The 20,404-nt window shown below is 36.3% G+C and overlaps 1 protein-coding gene across 1 annotated transcript; it reads left to right on the top strand.

Annotated features, from left to right (window-relative positions):
* Positions 1-6,984: 6,984 nt before the first annotated feature.
* On the top strand, positions 6,985-19,120 carry LOC134665767 (cytochrome P450 4d8-like). Its single transcript, XM_063522743.1, has 10 exons — positions 6,985-7,173; positions 11,274-11,363; positions 11,751-11,861; positions 12,286-12,471; positions 14,536-14,726; positions 15,057-15,123; positions 16,172-16,370; positions 16,870-17,021; positions 17,292-17,468; positions 17,963-19,120. Exons 1-10 carry the CDS (start codon positions 7,017-7,019, stop codon positions 18,163-18,165), a joined length of 1,533 nt encoding a protein of 510 aa, XP_063378813.1. The 5' UTR covers positions 6,985-7,016; the 3' UTR covers positions 18,166-19,120.
* Positions 19,121-20,404: the final 1,284 nt, after the last annotated feature.

The raw sequence follows: 20,404 nt of genomic DNA, 5'->3' as shown, positions 1-20,404 counted from the left end.
TTTAGACTCCCTATTTTTCATACAAAATAAATATTATCTTCAATGGACGCCATCGCCACGATTGACGTTGCTTGTCACGCCTTAAACATAACAAAATTCGCAATACATTGCGTCTTAGAATAAACTTTAAAGTGTATTAAAAATCAAACCACAAGTTATTTTTAAAAGTCGCTGAACAAATGTTGATCTATATCTTCATATTGATGAGCAAAAAATTAACAATACTGAGGAGTACAGCCTACAGTTTAATTTTTTGCTCATGTTACAGGCCACACCCGGTATATCCTTGCTACGTATACAATTGTTACATATTTACTGTAGCTTATTTTCTCGTAACGTGGAAGTTATTAAACCGCTTTTAGGCTAATAATATTAAGCGCGCCTAGATATTAAGCACGCGTGCGTCGCGGGCTTTTTCATTATAATATAGCATTTGTGTGTAATAGATATGATAATCCGACTTAGTTAAGAAGGTAACTGATTGATAATCATAAGCATGAAAACAGAGCCTTCTTAATTTGGTCGAGAAATATTTTTTTTAACCAACTATGAGAATGAGGATTTCAAAGTTCAAGTTTAATCTCGCAAAACATAATTTATAGTTTTAATTCTTTCGAGAATTACATTAATGAATACATAACATTTTATCGATTTGGTCCCCATATTTCGGTTATAAATACAAAAAAATAAGCTTTTTTACATTTATAATTGGTTGTTTGTCGATTTCGTTCGCACTTTAGCCTTCGCGCGCATCTGAATTGTGCGCAGAAAAAATATTACGCACCAGCCATTTTCCATATTTGTTAGAAAATTTAAAAACTTTTGCATGTTTTAGATTAAATTTAACGAAAATGTCATTTCAAAGCATTGAAAATGAAGAAAATATAAAATTGACGCTGCCTGTAATACTAATAGAGACCAGGCCGCGTAGCCAACATGCCAATCGCTTACGCTCCGTAGCGATCGAAACGCAACTGTCACTGTCACATTAATATGGAAGAGTGATAGAGAGACACAAAGTGATTCGATGGCGAAGCGCAATCGATTGTCACCTTGGCTAGGCCGGCAGAGCCGATAACGATTGCCTTTTACCATAAATCGGGTGAAAAATAATTAGCGGCATAGGTACATACCTACGAAACTTTTGTACAACAGAAATCAAAGCAAAAATGCTCAGTCTTCTTTGGTATATGTAATTTTAGCTTACTTCAATGAACTGGTGAATAAGTGCTTACAAGTCCAGCACGCTTTGATGGTGCACTTATTCGACGATAAAACTGTCAGTCACCATTTAGAAAATTGTACTTTTACTGTTTTGACAAATACATTTTATTAATATAGAAGTTTTGTTTTTTCCTCGCCAATGTGTTGAAAAACGTCGTATGTGCATTGTTCATTACACACATCGGCTTTCTTATTGCGCGCTGGCTTAGGTATAGCTCGCGCGTACAATATCACCTCGAGTGTAATGACTAACGTAGCATACTTGTATCACAATCATATCACAATGTACTATTTCTAAAGTGTTTTTCAAATAACTGAAAAGTCAAGAATGTTTACCTTTTTTAATGGCAAAAAAAGCGAGCTACATACCTCTTCATCTGGAAGTACGTCACTATTCTGTGTCGGGTTAGTATTGCAAATCTTCTACTTCTTCTGCTGCCATACCCTAAGCGGGCGTCGAAGTCCACCTTTTCAAAGTCTTTCAAAAGTTCAAGTCTTAGTGTGTCCGTGTCCTTGATGTTTGTCCAATGTCCATGTTTTGCAAGTCACATAACCCATATTCAAACTGTTAACCAAACTGTTGCGGGGTTTCAGCTGCACTGCTGCAGTGTTGAGCAGGAGACATCACTATCAATTATTTATCTATGCAGTGAGTAACGGGATGACCGCTCTACTCGATACAGAATTGCAGCAAGTGACAGTTAGTTGTCGTAGTCAATGCCGTAGCAGTGACATCGCAACAGGAATGGTAACATTCCATTTCTAACCGCAGCTGCACTACCGGTACTGAACGCGTCGCTGTCATTGTTAATTTCCATAGTAAAATGAACAGTAATGCAGCTGTCGTTGGAAATGGACTGTCACCTTAACACTGTTTGCGACTGCAGTCGTCATCTAAATGTCACCTTTACGCTGCAGAAATAAGGTAAACGGCCCCAAGTTCGTGTTAGTACGTTATTTCGTTAGTTTTTTTTCTGGCGCAAATAATAAGGAATTCAAATATCTTTTATTCAAATTATACATATGAAAAAAATCTTCATTATTTAATCTCTTCAATAAAATGATACCCAATATTTTAGTGATTAAACTTAGAGTAATACGACGGTCGAAACTGTTAGACGGCCGCGAATAGCTGTGTTGTATGCGTGCACTTTTTTTAGGCGTAAGGTGCGCGCTCTCACTTGTTAAGCTTATAGGAAGGAAAAGCTAAACCCATTCGAATAAAAGTTTTTGGGAGTGTTTCTGTGGGTTCCTTAGTAATTGATTTGATAAGAAAAAAGATTGAATATATGCATAGAAATAACTTAAAATTGCAATAAATCGACTCACGAAATAGCGGTCATTTTATCTTACGTGTGTCTCCTATTTCGTGCCACTAACGAATCAAGGATTTTCTAGATACATTTTGAGTGCTTGTTTTTAAATATAACAACAAAGATAATTAAAAAAATAAATTAGAAAACAATTAATGTATTTCATGAAGTTTCGTATGAGCGAAATTTGGTATATGTTTTTTTCACTAGAATTCTCATAAAACGAGTTTGAATGTGACCCGAGTTAAAAATTTTAAGGTATGTTCCACGTATAATCTCATATTAACTACTAGCACAATTTTATTTATTATTGAAATTTGATATATTTTTGTGTATGTTTATTTTTAACGTATAAGATAGTAAATTATTTTTTGTAAATAATTATTATTTTTAATTATTTTTTATTTATTTTATTTTATTTTTTTATTTTTTATTTAAATTAAATAGTTTGACTTTTAATCAAGTATTAAAGTACCCATATGGTTTACCTAAGTCTTAATTCAACCATTACAGTCGACGAGTACAAAAAACTTTAAGCTAGCTCTCAATTTAACATTTTTTTTTTATTATTATTTTTAATTTGACCTTACAATTATTCGTTAGTAGGTAAGACTGTTAAATATTTAAAATGATTATCAGCAAATTATCAATTTATCACCAATTACTCTAAGAAAACTTTATGCCGAAACAGGGGACACGAATTCACGAATTTAGGAGCTGACCTAAATTTGTATCACGAAATGGGAGCCAAATAAGAGGTTCACGAAAAAAATCATATAAAAAAAAGTTTCAACTAAAACCCTACAGTTTATACATTAAATTATTAACAAAGAACTAATATAACATATTCAAAAGCTTTCAAGGTATTGATATGCTTAGTAATATTAATATTTAAAAAAAATACACAAACTCTCAACTCACTCTCAAGAGCCTTAACCTGCCGAAACAGGGGCCCTTTACCTTAGCGCTACCTTATCCGGTGCATCCGTAATCCGGATGTGACCTTGCGCTGCCAATGCCAACACAGACAAATAAACTAGTTTTTCATTGAGGCCTTGGACTTATAAATTCTATTTATTGTTATGCAAGAAACCAAACACCAGTGACTTTTAACCTGTTATGTTCAAAACCTGATAGGGGACCCTTGTGCAATACAATCACCTGGGGCATTATGATATAATGAAAAGGCCCAATCCGCCTCCACTTATTTTAACACTGATAACCCTCTCTAAAAATCAATTATGTTAATAGTGATTCTCAACGCCCAAATTCAAAAGAGAGCTAGCAGAAAACGTGGTTAAAAGCGTTTATTACAAGTTCATCAGCAATTGTATTTTTTGAATGGCTATATTTAGACAGTAACAGAGTAGTATAATATGCAGGATAAAGAAAGCCCTCTCGGGTAACTTTTTTGTAACCATTTTTGAAGCACCATCTGTATCTTTCAAAATGCCTACCTATTAATTCTGTTATTACACATTAAGCGCCATTTGCACCATTCCACTACCCCGGGGTTAACCGGTTAAACCTCGAGTTAACAGGTTACCAGTACAATTTGACACTGAGTTAACGGTTTAACCGCTTAACCCCGGGTTAGTGGGCTGGTGTAAGTGGCCCTAAGTATATTGTCCTGAAGGTGCCAACATTACTCCAACTTCCTCTATTGTAAGACAACAACATAAGATTTATTGAATTTATACAATTTGCATTTTAGTGTCAATTTTATTTAGTAGGTATTCAATTTTAAATGTACCTATCGTCGCTTTAATGATGTTTATATGATTATTAAATATGTTTTTTTAAAATAATAATTTTGCGTTTTGCCAAACACGCTGCGTATTCGCATCGACCAGTTGGCCCAGTGTGCAACTCAAGGCTGGATGTGATCTTGAAGTTTAAATTATTGCATTTATAGAATTGCTTAACGTCAGATATCGCCCGATTCGCCTCGCCACAGAGATGATAGGTATACATGTAATATGTAATATTTACATATATACTTAAATAGAAATGTGAAGTGATGTATGCATTTAATTTCAGTGTATAAGAAAAGTTAATGCTGGGTTTCATGCAGAAGGTGGGGAGGTTAGAGTAGCACTACCCCGAGTTTCACGCAATATATGCACAATGGTTGTCGCTCGAGGAAGCGAATACAGATGTAGTGTAATAATTATATTTCATCATATTTTCACGGAAACGTACAAACGTGTCTTGCTATTTCAATCAGTCTCGGTAAAAATAAGCACCGAGGTTTGAAAGATAGGATAGGAATTCAAAGTCGCTCAACGAGCTATGGAGACTCTCCATTGGAGAGGGCTATGCTCGGAGTTTCTCTGCGTGATCGAATCAGAAATGAGGAGATCCGTAAACGAACTAAAGTCACCGACATAACCCACCGGATTAGCAAGCTGAAGTGGCAATGGGCAGGCCACATTCCGCGCAGAGAAGATGGCCGATGGGGTCGAAAAGTGCTCGAGTGGAGACCACGGACTAGCCAGCGCAGCGTAGGACGTCCGCCCACAAGATGGACGGACTACCTTGTTAAGGCCGCCGGAAGACGCTGGATGCGGGTTGCTTCCAACCGGTACGAATGGAGATCCAAGGGGGAGGCCTATGTTCAGCAGTGGACGTCTTATGGCTGAGATGATGTAATTGATCTGTCTGAAGTTATAGTTTTCCCCGAATTTTTATTTTCTTATTGACTGCTATTATATTGCATTGCGAGTTCTTTCAATCACTATCGAATAGGCATGGCCGCGATAGACCCATGTTCAGGGTTAATCCAATAATAAATGAATGAACATGTTTGGTTGCTTGTCTGGGTTTTCCTTGACCCCAGAACAGCAAAATGCTGAGTCACGTTCCCAGAAAGTAAGGTCCGTAAAAGGTGTCTTAGGAATATGACTCCTGTAGAATATAATAGTAGAGAGGCCAGCGAACGAAAAGAAATCGATTTTCGCTCATGTCGTCTCGGATATAGGTGAATATATGGTATCGATGCATTCAGTGTACATAATGCCCAGGGGGCCGATTTTTGAATTTCGACCGCTCGTATTCGTGTATTTCGCTCAATAATATCTCCAGTACCCGGCATTTAAATTCTACTAATAGAATTGAAAACGAGTGGTCAATACCACTAGGTTCCCAATTTTTAACGCTCGTATTTCAAAAATTAGCATTTCGCTGTTTTCCACCGATTTTCGAGTGACAAAATCGAACGCTTGAAATTCAAAAATCGGCCCCCTGAACACAAATATATGAGATGACAAGCGCGAAAGTGGTGGACTTGGTGGAGGTAGTTGCTGTGACGTCATAAAGTCGGCAGTACTAACATTTTTTTTAAACGTACCATGTGGGGTACCAAATGAAAGTACTTTGTGAGTAGATCACATATGTAACATGCTGTAATATTTTCAATACTTGGTATAACAAATTATTAGAAAACGATAAAAAAATTCATCATGGGCCCTTTTATAGCAGCCCACAGATTACCAGTTTGCTAGACGATAACGAGCTGTTAAATTTTGCGTTTAACTAACGGCCCTATTCGAACTTTAAGATACGTCAGCTAATAGATCTAGAAACGATATGGATTAGATATGTCAGTGTCAAATGTGACGTTTCTTCAAACAAAAATGTCACTTTTGACACTGACCTATCTAACCCATATCGTTTCTAGATCTATTAGCTGACGTATCTTAAAGTTCGAATAGGGCAGCGACAGGCTCATATCGTCCGGCGAACTGGTAATCAATGGGCCCCTTAAGGTAATACGTAGTCAGATAGGAATGTTGCTATTCTACTGTAAAATGAAAGTCAGAGGACAGTGCGAATTTACGTCAGAATATTAAGTAAGTATAAAACTTAATATCAGAACTATATATCAAAACCAATTAAAAAAAATCTAAAAAAGTACTTAAATAATCCAATTTTATTAAATTAAAAAAATATATAAAAAACAAAAACAAGAACATTATAGATTTTAAATCAACATAATATAGATGACTTGTCAAAGATTTTTTCATGCAGACTGTTAACCGGTTCGAAAGGCCATCTTATTACAGTAAAACCTCGATAGCACGAATTTCAAGGGAAATGCCAACAGTTCGTTTTAACGAGTTTTCGTCTTTTAGAGGATGTCGACTAAGAGAGGTGTTTTTAGGTTTTTGTTGGCCTTAAGAAAGAGATTTCGAGTTACAAATGTAAAATTAATGAAAAATTATATTCGCCTTAATAAGGTTAAATATTCCGTGTTATCGAGGTTCGAGTTAGCGAGGTTCCACTGTATTAACAAATAGGTAACTGGTAATATATACAGCTTAAAAATACAACCCGTTTCATATTGACATTGAGCCTAACGGCACCAAGTCAATTTTTAATTTGCGACTTTTTTTAAGTTAGTGCAAACTTAAAAGTGTTCTACTTTGAACAACTTGATAGTGTTCGAGTTAATTATTTTAAATTTGTGAGGATATCAACATGTTCTGGTTATTTATTGTGTTGATCGGTTGCATGTATTTTGTGCGTTACAAACAGAAAATGAGGAAATTTGAAGAGTTATCTAAGAAATTACCAGGGGACCTGTTACGCCTGCCTGTGGTTGGTCATGCGCATTACCTGGCCGGAAGCGACGAAGGTACATTAAGAAATATATTTTAGGCCTGTCAAATTAGTACCAAAAAATCATTTTGTGGAATGGATTTTTACATTACACGTTCTAACATAATAAGCAACAAATACACACATTAAAATTAACATATAACTAGGAAAGTTATCTAAATAAATAAAACATCTTATTGTAACATACCGAAGCGGTGGTGGCCGAGTGGATCTGACGTCCAACTTACAATTCGGAGGTCGTGGGTTCAAATCCTGGTTCGTACCAATGAGTTTTTCGGAACTTATGTACGGAATATCATTTGATATTTACCACTAGCTTTTCGGTGAAGAAAAACGTCGCGAGGAAACCTCCATACATCCGCGAAGAAATTCAAAGGAAGTCCCCAACTCGCATATGGCCAGCGTGGGGACTATCAGCCTAAAACGCTCTCGTGCTTGAGAGGAGGTTTGTGCCCAGCAGTGGGACGTATATAGGCTGAATTATTATAATATTTTAACAGACCTCCGCGAGCTGTACCGGGAGGAGGAATGATTTGCCAGCAAGCTGGAAATCATTTTAATACCTACATTTGGTCCTAATGGCGTATATTTAATTCGAGTTTGCTCCAGCCCAGGAGGTGTGGATAAAGTTTGGGAGCCTTAGGAGATACATTTTACCTTAGATTGACAAAACCACTCAATGTAGAAGGATGCCACCATCAATTACAGTGTCAGTACCAGCAAGATTGTTGTGGATTAGACTCTGGTGCAAAAAAATTTGGATTTTTTTATATAAAAAAGTGGCGGTCAATTTTTATAATCTTTGACTACGAATTCACATTAAGGTCGGATCCTCAGAAATCAATTTTTAACATAATTAGAGCAAATTTTCCGTCGGATGTACGGTTTTTCAAGTACAAGCAAAAAACTGAAAAAGAGCAAAAAAAATTCCACACCTGGAATGGAACAAACCTGGATTACACTAATTCAGAACCAAATGAAGATATATTATGAAGATGATTTCCAGCTTGCTGGGAATCAATTTCTGGAAAAATCTAATTTAGTAAAATTTTCTGTTTAAAATAATTTATTTATATTCTCCTCATTTATTTTTATTATTTACCCATTTATTTATCTATTGAAATAATACATAGGTAGTTCTCTTAGTTTTATTTTTTTTAATCAAGGTGAGTGACCTCCCTACAACATCATCCTTTTTACATATTTACATATTTTCTTATGAGGAATTTTTTTGGTATAGTACGCGATGAGTATATGATTGAATCAGGTATCAATTTGTTTCACTTGCAAGAATCTTCCTTATCGCACATATTGCTGGACCAAGAGTGTTAATCAATATTAATTAAGTAATTGTGTTTTTTTTTAACATAACATGTATGTGTGAATTATGGAAAAATATCAATACACCAAAAAAACAATTACGTAATAATCGCTCAGCGGCCAAGCTCCTAAAATTATGAAAACAATAGTGATTATTGTTGTCAATAATAATTAATATTGGCCTATGTCCAGCAGTGGACGTCCTCTGAGTGATATGATGATGAAGATGATGGCAATTAATAGGCTTTAATTAATTTCATTTCCCGGTATTACGAGTAGGAAAGACCAATCCTGGAATTCCTGGTTCTTACTGATTCGTAAAGCAGATATTAATATTTTCACATAAATATATTTATTATTTATGATTTACTATATGAAAATAAAACGTATAGACATTTTACTGTCGATTCAATTTAGCAAATCCAATTTGTGTTGTACTTAGGTAAAACATTTTTACTAAAGCCCTTCAGCTTGCGTGTAATTGTATAGATTAGGTAATGTTTTCAAAACAACGCATAACGGCCTAATTCCAACTTTAACACTAGAGATGAACACGATACGATATGGATAAGATATAGACAATGTAAGGTAGACACAAGCCCCATTAAAATTATAAATCGTTGTTGATCGAATTTGTCAACAGTAATTCGTGATGTTTGGTTCGATTTATTTATGGGCGTTTTAAATGTTTCTCTTGGAAATATTAGTACTAATTACACAAATCTATTTTCGTTTGAATCTGTACCGAGTTCATAAAATGGTGCCATATTGATTTGCGTGGCTGAAATCAAATTAGGTGTTATAAATTTACTACTGTGGATAACTGTCATATTCATGTACGACGCAAAAAATTGGAAGAGAATTACTCGAAATTTACAACTAATTTCATATGTATGTATATGTTATCAAGACAATATAATCATAACAATATACATGTGGACAGAAATAATCAAACTTGCAAGATAAGCAAGTAATAAGTTTGCAAAGCATACGTTATATTTATTACAAAATTTCTTAACAGTAAACATTAAATAGCGTGTCGCAAATGTATTAAACGTCTTCTGATATACTACGTCCGTAAGTGTCATTTGCACTAGTTCCTATAGGTAGTTCGTTTTTTTAGCATTAGAAAAAAGGTAAACAATCTTGACGTGTCTTTTTATAGAAAAACACTTTTGAAAAATAAGGCATGGCAAATATGTAACAAATGAATCATATACGATTATTTAGATTCCTTTGCTTTCCAACTAATAGTTACTGATTTTTAAAAAGCGTTTTTCAATCAAAAGACACGGCATGATCGCGTAGTCTTTATCATATCCTAAAAAAACGAACTATAGCGTGATGGACGTACGTCATTCTATAGAATGAAATTTACGCTAGGGATCCCGATCTTTAACTCGCCTAAACGTTCGTCCCGGGACTCGAAATGTAAGTACCTACCTATACGCTCGAATTAAGTTTATAAAATTTCCTGCATTAATTGATTATAGAAAGTTAAACACATTTGTTTTTATTAAACAAATTAGTATAATATTTTTTATAAATATATACCTAAACATCTGTCATCGCAAACTACAATATGTATTGTAGCCTAAGTGTAACGGACTAACGTCATTAAGAGCCTTTTTTTCATCATATTTTTTAAATAGTTTGAAGATGACTTTCTCACAGGCTGATTTTTCTAGCAAATATTTACTCTACAAGGTCATCTTTGTCTATTTGACGTCACTCGAAGCTAAAAGGTCAACCTAAAATTTACATTTTCCTCGCATAACAATAAAAAAAACTATTTTTGAGACCACAAATATGTTTTTACGATAAATATTGAACTTTTATTGCTGTTTAGTAAAAAGTAAGTAGGTACATAACTAATGAGGTCGTGCAATGTAATTGACGCAAAGGAATTGCAAAAAACCAATTTCTATGACGACAACCAATGAAGGTTCAAATTCTCGCATACTGTTATTAACCCATTAATAATTAACTCTATAGGTACTTACGTAAATACAAGACCTGATATCGCAACAATGCTGCCCAAATTTGCTTTTTACCGACGATGTTTGGTTATATATAAGAAGCCATAAGCAGCAGTTCAAAACTCTTATTTAATTTTATAAATTTGCTGTTATTTCAACCATCACTATACTTTCTAAAACAAAGTCCCCCGCCGCATCTGTCTGTTTGTGTGTTTGTATGTTCGCGATAAACTCAAAACCTACTGAAAGGATCTCCATGCGGGTTTCACCTATCGATACTTGAGGAAGTGATTTGAAAAAAAATCAAATCGAGTGATTCTTGAGGAAGGTTTGTGTGTAATTTATTAACCCGTACGCAGCCGGGGTGAGGCGTTAGTTAGGTATATAATTCATCCATCAAAAGTAGCGTATCAGACTATGCGTCCAAAGTAATTACCTATCTACCATTCTATGATACCCTAACAAAAAACTCTAGATTAAAAACAATTAACCATTACAGATACTTTTGCACCATGACCGTCGACATACATATATAAATAGTAATAATAATTTAGCCTATATACGTCCCACTGCTGGGCACAGGCCTCCTCTCAAGCACGAGAGGGTTCGGCCTATAGTCTCCACGCTGGCCCAATGCGGGTTGGGGACTTCACATACACCTTTGAATTTCTTCGCGGATGTATGCAGGTTTCCTCACTATGTTTTCCTTACATACATACATTTATATTTTTTTAAATATTCGAGGGTCGGATATACTTTTAGTGCATTGTTTTATACGCTACTTATGATGCTGACTGTACTTATAAATAATTTGCAGACAATATGAAAGCCATTCAAAGGGTGGGAAGGATAGCGGTGAAACGCGACGGCCTTGCAACCTACTGGATGGCCCATAAACTGTACCTTGGTAAGTAGACTGGTTACTATATTTAAAGTTATTTTTCCGTTACTCTCCTGACACCCAGCAGCAGATGTAGTTATTGCTTTTGAGTTTTCAAACTCGACGGGTAGGATGACAGCTGTTATTTCAACAGCGAGATTTGCCGCCTTTAGGTTATAACTTATATCGAGATGATACCTGTTATGCTACCCTTCCGAGTTTGAAAATTTTTATAGTTACTCTTTAAAAAGCTTATTGAATATGTACAAAGTTTTTTTAATGGGTGGTCTCAGGAGGTTAAAATATTTATAAAACATTCTAAACTAAAAATTGAAAGCAAATAAGCACACACACTTATTAACATTTAGTATCAATATCAACATTCATCCAATTTTTATGTTCTTTACATTTCAGTTGTGGCCGATCCAGTAGTAGCGGAACTGATGCTAAAATCGCATCTAGAAAAAGATAGTACAATGGAGATCTTACAATTCCTTGTCGGTAATGGAAGCATTTATGCACCAGGTTTGTTTAAAAACAAGATAACACTTAATAAAATAATTAGTAGGCATAGTAAATTTTACCATGAAGTAGAGTACCTATACCTACGCATAATAATCGTCTGAATTGTTTTGTTTTTTTTTACATTTTAATACCTTAGGGTCCGCGGGTACTTTGACTAGGCTGCAAGTTTACTTTGTCAACCCAACAAAACTAACGCACAACCCAAAAAATAAATTCATAAAAACGACTTTATGTGTATTTATATATTTATAACGACTTTATGTGGTTGATATGTTTTTGTGTCAGGGTTTAGTGTTGGATTTAAGAATTTAATGAAATACTTAGGTTTCAATGGATTGACAAAGTAACATTGTAGGGTCAAAGTACCCGACCCAACGGTAAACTATTGTACAGACAGCGACTACATTTTCTTCTACCCGTACAGTATCCATTTGGCGCCCCCGCCGCAAGATCTTGGCTCCAACCTTCAACATCAAGAAACTGAATCGTTTTGTGGACGTGTTCGCCAATCAAAGCGCTCTGATGGTGAACAAACTGAGACCATTGGCTGGGAAGGGGACGTTTCCCGTTTGGAAGTTCCTGACTAGCTACACCTTTCACTCTGTTTGTGGTACGTAAGTAATTACGTAATTTTTTTTTTATTATTTTGCGTGCAGGTGCAGTACTGGCCTTTAGAGTCACCCCACACTATCGTCTCCCGAGCGTCGGCATCTAGCAGTATTGCCAGATGGTCACAAAAGTCACATTTTTCTTGAATTTTGGCCTTCTCGTGTGACATGTGCGTGACTTTCGATCATGAGGCAATTTTTGTGACTTTTTAAGCTAGTCGAATTTTGGACAAGTTTAATTCTGCAATTCGTATTATTTAGGAACGCAGTGAACGCACCCAAGTTGACACTTGCACTGGCACTTTGACGTTACATCCACCATCACGTTTATTATAATAGTCGTGGCAAAATGAGACTTGTTACCTTGACATGACGGTGTTATTTAGTTTGATAGTATACGCCTCTGGCGGCCTCTGATTCGATCGGGCAGTTTAATCAGATTGGCGAAAATTTGACTAATCTGAATACGCCTTAAATCGGAGATTGACGCCAATTTTATTTCTGATCAAAGCAGTCGATTTGTTCATCCCGTCTGGATACCGCTTAAAGGCTCTCGTGATTGTTCAAAAACTGATAAGAAAGTTGCATTTTATCCACATGTGAGGCAAAGTAATCAAGTGCAAATTTTGCTGGTAGAATTGATTATTTTCAGGAACAAAAATATCAATAGATTTATGGTGATATTATATTAGTACCCCTAAATTGGAAAAATGCCCCAAAAAGAAAATACTGGCGTCACAAATTGGTATTGTCGCAAATAAGGATTCACGCGCGTAGTCTGGAGGGGGCTTAATATCGGTCATAATCGGCGATTTAATTCGGCGAGCCAAATTGGCGTTTGCGTCCGCACGTCCTGATTCGATCGGGCAATTTAATCAGATTGGCGAAAAATTGACTAGTCTGGATACGCCTTAAAATTCATGAAATCGATCACAAATAGCATTAAGTATGAAAATGTGTGTTTCAAAAAGAAAAATCATATAAAGTTAGTAGATTTTTTGTGAAATATATTATTTTCTGAATCTGAAAATCGATTTAAAGTTGGTCAAGCAGATCTTGTCAGTAGAAAAGGCGTCAAATTTGAAAAATGTAGGTGCAAAGGGATATCGTCTCATAGAAAATTTGAATTTCGCGGCTTTTTGTACTGACAAGATTTGCTTGACCAGCTATACCTACCCATACAATACAATAATATAAAAATGTGACTTAAGCAGCAAAAACGTGACTTTTAGGGAAACGAAACGTAACTTAGGACTCCAGAGCCCTGGCAACACTGCTTGCACCGTGTGTCATAAGAGCACAGAGTGTGGAAGTGTTATTTTAAACGAAATATGGCATTTATGATAACACTTCCACACTCTACTTTTTGTACTGACAAGATTTGCTTGACCAGCTATACCTACCCATACAATACAATAATATAAAAATGTGACTTAAGCAGCAAAAACGTGACTTTTAGGGAAACGAAACGTAACTTAGGACTCCAGAGCCCTGGCAACACTGGCATCTAGTCACCTCTACGGCTGCTGTTCGACGCAACTGCGCAGCGATGCCATTTTCCATAGCGCTGACTAGACGCCAACGGTCAAAAGACGTTAATGTGGGGGGCTCTTAAGAAGGGAGAACAATTTTTTCTTGAAGATTTGAAGGCATATAAACAAGGATTGAAAAAAGTGAGCCGTTGAAAGGACCTAGTGGTTGGACCTAGTAAAATAGGTTGAAATAGTCAAAAAAAAATCTATACAATGTTTATGATCGCTACATTCTTTAAGTACTCAGTACGCGTACCTACAGTATAGTAATATTAATTTAGTCACTCATTTTCTGATCTCTTCAAATATGTAGTTACTTATTAAATACCCTATTGATCTTTACTAAAGAGAAGTCATTATCGTTACATTGGAAGTATGCATAGGCCTATATAGCCTCCGACCTAAAGATTTGACATAATCCTTACAAAAGGCTATAAAAACATTGTGTAGGTAACTAGGATATTTTTTCAACTACGGTAAAAACGACAATGACAACAATAAAACGTCAAACCGGTTTTGCATTCATTATTACAGAAACCACACTAGGCGTGCAGACTAACGCTGATGAGGACAAACAATTCATTGAACCCTTCGAGGAAGTCATAGAGCAAATAACGTGGCGCATGCTGCAGCCCTGGTTGCACCCAGACTGGATCTATCGCCTACTTCCCCAGTACAAAAAGGCGGACAAATGCAGACGTACTATGTACCAATTTGTTGACAAGGTATTATGGCGTCTCCTCTAGCTGTCGACGTTGTACCACTAGATTCTAACAGATGGCGTTAGGGAGCTAGCTAGAACGGAATTTGGTAGAAATCTACATCGCGCTTACGGAGTTTCATATGTCACTTACCTACTATGTATATACTTACTCCTTCTGACTACCCCTCAGAGAACTTCAGTCCCCAGGAATAACACCCGCCTGGAAATAGTACTCTCTATTGCCCTCTCTCTTTCTTTCTACAGTATTTTATCCTAATTTTAATGCGTAATAGAAATACCAATGTACAATTATAATAAATGTGTTGCTACTTCATGTTTTCTTTTCTTCTAGATTATCAAACTTAAAAGGCAGGAAATGGAAGAGAAACAGCGCGAGGTTGGCTTTGCACCTAAGCCAGGTAATTAATGATAATTTAAATGATGCAAAACTAATAATTTAAAAGTAATAGTTTTCTGTCTCGTTACGCCCTTATAAGGGCTGGTTGCACCAGTCTGGACTGGCCACCGTCACTCAGTAGTGAAGTATCAAAGTTCCCATACAATAAAAATTTGCGAACGTTTTAATAACGGTGACAGATGTGTGGTGCAACAACCCCCAAGGCCGCGAAGTGGACGCAACAGGCGCGCGGCGCGGCGGCGGCGCTTGTTTCCAGTCCGCGGGCTAAATATTAATGAAATTATGTCATTTCATTAAAATCATTTGAATAAATTAAACTCATACCATTTTTGGGGGATAACTTAGAGAATTTTAAATAAAGATTTGCAAACTAAGTATACACGGTGGCTAAAAAATAACTGCATTCCCGTTGCCAGAGAGGTTTTGGAATTATACTGAGCAACTTTTAAGTACTATGGGACCAACTTCAAAATCGGGAAAAAAAATTTACCCTCCCATGGAAAATGGACCAAAATGTATGAAACAGTCAAACTTTTTTTCGCGTTTTCTGAGGCCGGTTTTTTACGGTTTAACTCACATTTCTTTAGGTATTACGTATTACTCACGATGTCGTGTTTCGCAAAACCTATTATAACTTCTATTAAAAACTCGAACTCAAAAAGACATCAGCATATACACGCCCCGTTTTTAATAGTAGTTAGGTACTTATAATAGTATTGATCATTGACCATGTTAGCTTGAAATCCTAGAACCAACATCTCCATCATCATTATCAAACTCTGAGTTTGAGATTGCAACCCGGCGAGAGGCGCACTATGTGCCAATTGTTACAAAACCCGTTGGACGGGTTCTTGAGCCGGATTTAAAAAAATCGCAGGCTATTAAATCATGTGGTACGTATAAATATTAAATACTTTTTTGAAATATGATTTTTTTAATCACTAATACCCAAACATCTATAATAGGCATGAAGCATATAAATTGCAAGATACCCGATTATTTTATGACCATAACCCACCATTCTAAAATTTCAATTTCATCATTTACAGATTCCTACCTCGGTTTCCAGTCTCTACTAGAGATGCTTCTAGAAACTTCCCTTAAAGTGAAAGGTTTCACTGATTTGGAGCTGCGCGAAGAGGCCTTGGTGATGAGTGCAGCTGGCACGGACACGTCGGCTGTCGCCGCATCGTTCGCTCTCGTCATGCTGGCACGGCACCCTGAAGTCCAGGAGAAGGTGTTTGAAGAGTAAGAAGCCAAGCCAATATAATTAAATAGTTCTACTACGAAAGCTTAGATAGAACATTTAAGCAGAATAGTTAAATATACATTATATCACATTTGGAAACATACGCTCGCAAAATTAGATGGATGTTTTTGATCTTTTTCGGATGCAATAAAATAATATGTACTTACTAAATATTTAGAGCCGGCAGGCCTCGTCGGCGATGGCGGGATAACTTGGACTCCTTCTTGAGAGGCTGGCCAGATATTGCACTAAATAGAGACGAGTGGAGAAAGAGGGGGGAGGCCTTTGCCCAGCAGTGGGACACAGTGGGCTCTGAATAATAATAATTACTAAATATTTTGGCTACTTAAAATGAAATGGTTTAAATATTCTGAATATTTACCTATTAATTTTCTTTCAACGTGTAGGTGTTGGAGTGTAGATCACGGTTAAATTTTTGTCTCATTGCAACACAGAAGATAGAAAATCTCCTCATATTGATAATCCAAATGTCCACAGATTGAACGAAGTATTGTACTGCCCAGATAAAGCTGTAACAGCAGCAGATCTCCCAAACCTCAAGTACCTAGAAGCTGTGATAAAAGAAACGTTGAGGCTTTATCCACCAGTTCCAATAATTGTACGGACAGTCACTAGTGCCACTGAGCTACGTTAGTATCCGAGAAAATGGTATTTCTTTAGTGTATTTTGGTATCTTTATAATTGCAGATACTTGCAAGTGTATACTTTATTTTAAAACTACATTGTGCGCATCTTATTACAACCTAATATCTCATTAAACATCAATAAAATTACAAAGAATCACAAATAACTATAAAAAGGCTCCAACGAATTGAGAATCTCCTTGTTTTCTTGAAGTCATTTAAAAAGATTACCATCTGAAGTCAATTGAAGTTAATAAAACAACGTTATCATTTCAGCATCTGGAGTGACAGTACCCGCGGGTACGGGTATTGTCATGCACATCTGGGCAACGCACCGCAACCCTCGCTATTGGGGCCCAGATGTAGACTCATTCAGGCCGGAGCGCTTCCTGGAGCCCCTCAAGCACCCCGCGCAGTTTGTACCGTTCAGCGTTGGCCTGAGGAACTGCCTTGGTCAGTAGGAATAAACATTATTCAGTTAATTCATTCATTATTCAGTATATTGAGGTCCACTGTGAACTTAATTGTGGAAGTATCTATGTCCGGCGTTTCATTTGCTAAATTTTAATATGATCGTTCGTGTTTTTTTTCAAAAACCGTCGGATTTCAGGCATTTAGCAATTGAAACTTCGGATAACGCATTTTGGAAGTCGCAATAGGATACTATTTTGGGAACTTTGTGGGATAAATCACTTACATAAAAATTTGGGATATGGGAGACAACAACAAAAAAAGGGGAAAGCGCTTAAAAGAAAAGTATGATAGATACGAATAGGTAACTCATTCGAACTCGAAGTTGTTTTGTTACAGCCTGCTCTTATTAAAAAAGAGTCCACTTGTTCTAAATTATTTAATGGAAGTGACATAACTTTTCTTAGTGCACGACTAAATTCATCAACATCCCTGTTTTTTTCTCTGTTTTTTTAGATAAGTTCATCTTTTTTCAGGGTATCAATACGCCATGATGTCCCTGAAGACAGTTTTAGCAACGGTCCTGAAAGAGTACCGTGTTCTACCACCAGCTGAAGCTGACATGAAGACCCTAAACGAACCCATCAGGGTGAAATATGACGTCATGATGAAAGCAGTGGACATGTTTAAGATACAGTTAGAAGTCAGATCACCGACTAATTCTAGAAACATTGGATGATTACTCTGATGCTGTAGAATAGAGAGCATTGTGTTTAAATAGCTTTAAAAATACTAATTACTTTGGAATTTACAATGTGTAAGGAATTCATGACAGCATCATGCTCCTAAGCAGAGCTACTTTAGCTTTAATGAATTTTCATATTTTGAAAAATACTTATATTTGTAACATCTATGAAATTTTAGGCACAATTGGAAAGTATATTAGGTACTAATTTCGTTTTAAGACTTATTACATTCATTGTGGTTGCACAAACAGACTGCTTCGGTAGGCTAGTAAATTTAGAATTATTACGTATAGAATTATATGGTGTCAAAAAGCTTATTTGTTTACTATTAATAAATTTATCAAGTCGGATCGGCGAAAGAGATGAGATGAAGCAGGAAATAACACGTCAACATGTTTATTGTTTTTTGTAGATATTTTTCTATAGGTATGTTAAAATTCACATACCTACGCTGAGATGGTTCGGCCCAAAAGTGATAGTTAAAATTAAAGGTAATTAGCAATTGTTGACAAGAGCAAAACGTAACTTCCCAAAACAAGGGATGATATTGATTATAGTTTTAAATTTTGATTATTGAAAACTACTAGTACAATCGAAAGTTTTAATTTATGATCGATTTTGTACCTTGTCGCGGTGACGATAGTATGAGGGTCTCTAGCGACTTTCATATTGACCGTCACTGTGACAAGGTACGAAATGGGTCATAAATTAATACTTTCCACCGTACCTTAGGTACTTAACCTTTTACCACATAAATACGCTATAATTTATGTGGTAAAAAGTTATTTCGGTTTAAAGATTCTTTATTCTCATAAGAATTTATACAATTCACTTAAAATGAGAACTTTATTTACATATTATTATTACATATACATTTTATTTACATATTTTATGTCACAAAAGGAGCGACGGACGTTGATTTAAATTACATTTCACATTTAAAATTTCATTTTTAGGGTTCCGTACCTCAAAAGGAAAAAACGGAACCCTTATAGGATCACTCGTGCCTCTGTCTGTCCGTCTGTCCGTCTGTCACAGCCAATTTGCTCCGAAACTACCGGACCAATTAAGTTGAAATTTGGTACACATATGGAAGTCTGTGACCCAAAGACGGATATGTAACGTAAACAAATGAATTTTAAACATAGGGGCTACTTTTGGGGGGTAAACGATAAAATTAAAAAACAAAGTTTTGAAAACAATATCGTGTTACATATCAAACGAAAGAGCTCATTGTGAGGATCTCAAATATATTTTTGTTATAAATTTACAATAAAAAGTTTAGAAGTTATTCAAGAAAATAGACAAAAAATGACCATTCCCCCCCCCTCTATCTCCGAAACTACTGGGTCTAAAATTCTGAAAAAAATACACAAAATAGTCCTTTACCTAAAGATGACAGGAAAACCTATAAGAAGTCTAGAGTCAAGCGTGAGTCGGATTTAAGAACAAAAATGCAGTTACGTTTTTTTAGGGACACAGCCGCAATGGTTTAAGTGAAACGTGATGTAGACAGCTATTGCGAAGGCCCTAGGCCGATATCTGCATAAGGCCGAAGGCCCGTAGCGTCCCGAAGAGGCGTGCCTTTAGCTTCATACGTGAGTCGGACTGAAGATAAAAAATGCGACTAAGCTGTATCTGGCACACAGCCGCAATGGTACTTGTTAGAGATGCAACGGATAGTAGTTTGGCCGGATACCGGATATTCGGCCTGACCATCGGCTGAATATCCGGTATCCGGCCGCCGAATATTCCAGCCGCCAGCGGAACTATACCTACATTTTGGTTTTACAGGTGCGCATTCTGCAGGTTTGACCTGTATCCTAGTGAACGTTCGCGCGCACACATTTCTAGGTGCGAAATGAGTGCGCGTGCAAGTCAGTGGAATGTTTAAACTGTTTTAAAATAATAAACAAGTACGATTATGACCAAGACTGTTTCTTAAATCCAATTAGTTTACTCCGAAATCAAGCGATGTTACTATCCAGTATCCGGCCGGATATTAAAATCATGGCCGGATAGGCCGTATACCGGATAGTAACCGAATATCCGGTGCATCTCTAGCTACTTGTAGTACTGATTGATTAGGTTACTATTGCTACGTGTTTTAAAAAGCACTATACAGGATGGCTAAAAAAAAAGTGTATTCCCGTTGCCAACGTGCAACCCCGAAATCTCGAAGAAAAATTTGGCTGTTTCATACATTTTGGCTCGTCCGTTTTCTATGGGAGC

The sequence above is a fragment of the Cydia fagiglandana genome, chromosome 7 (genome assembly GCF_963556715.1).
Source record: "Cydia fagiglandana chromosome 7, ilCydFagi1.1, whole genome shotgun sequence".
NCBI classification, from domain to species: Eukaryota; Metazoa; Arthropoda; class Insecta; order Lepidoptera; family Tortricidae; genus Cydia; species Cydia fagiglandana.
This window is presented reverse-complemented; position numbering and strand designations above follow the sequence as displayed.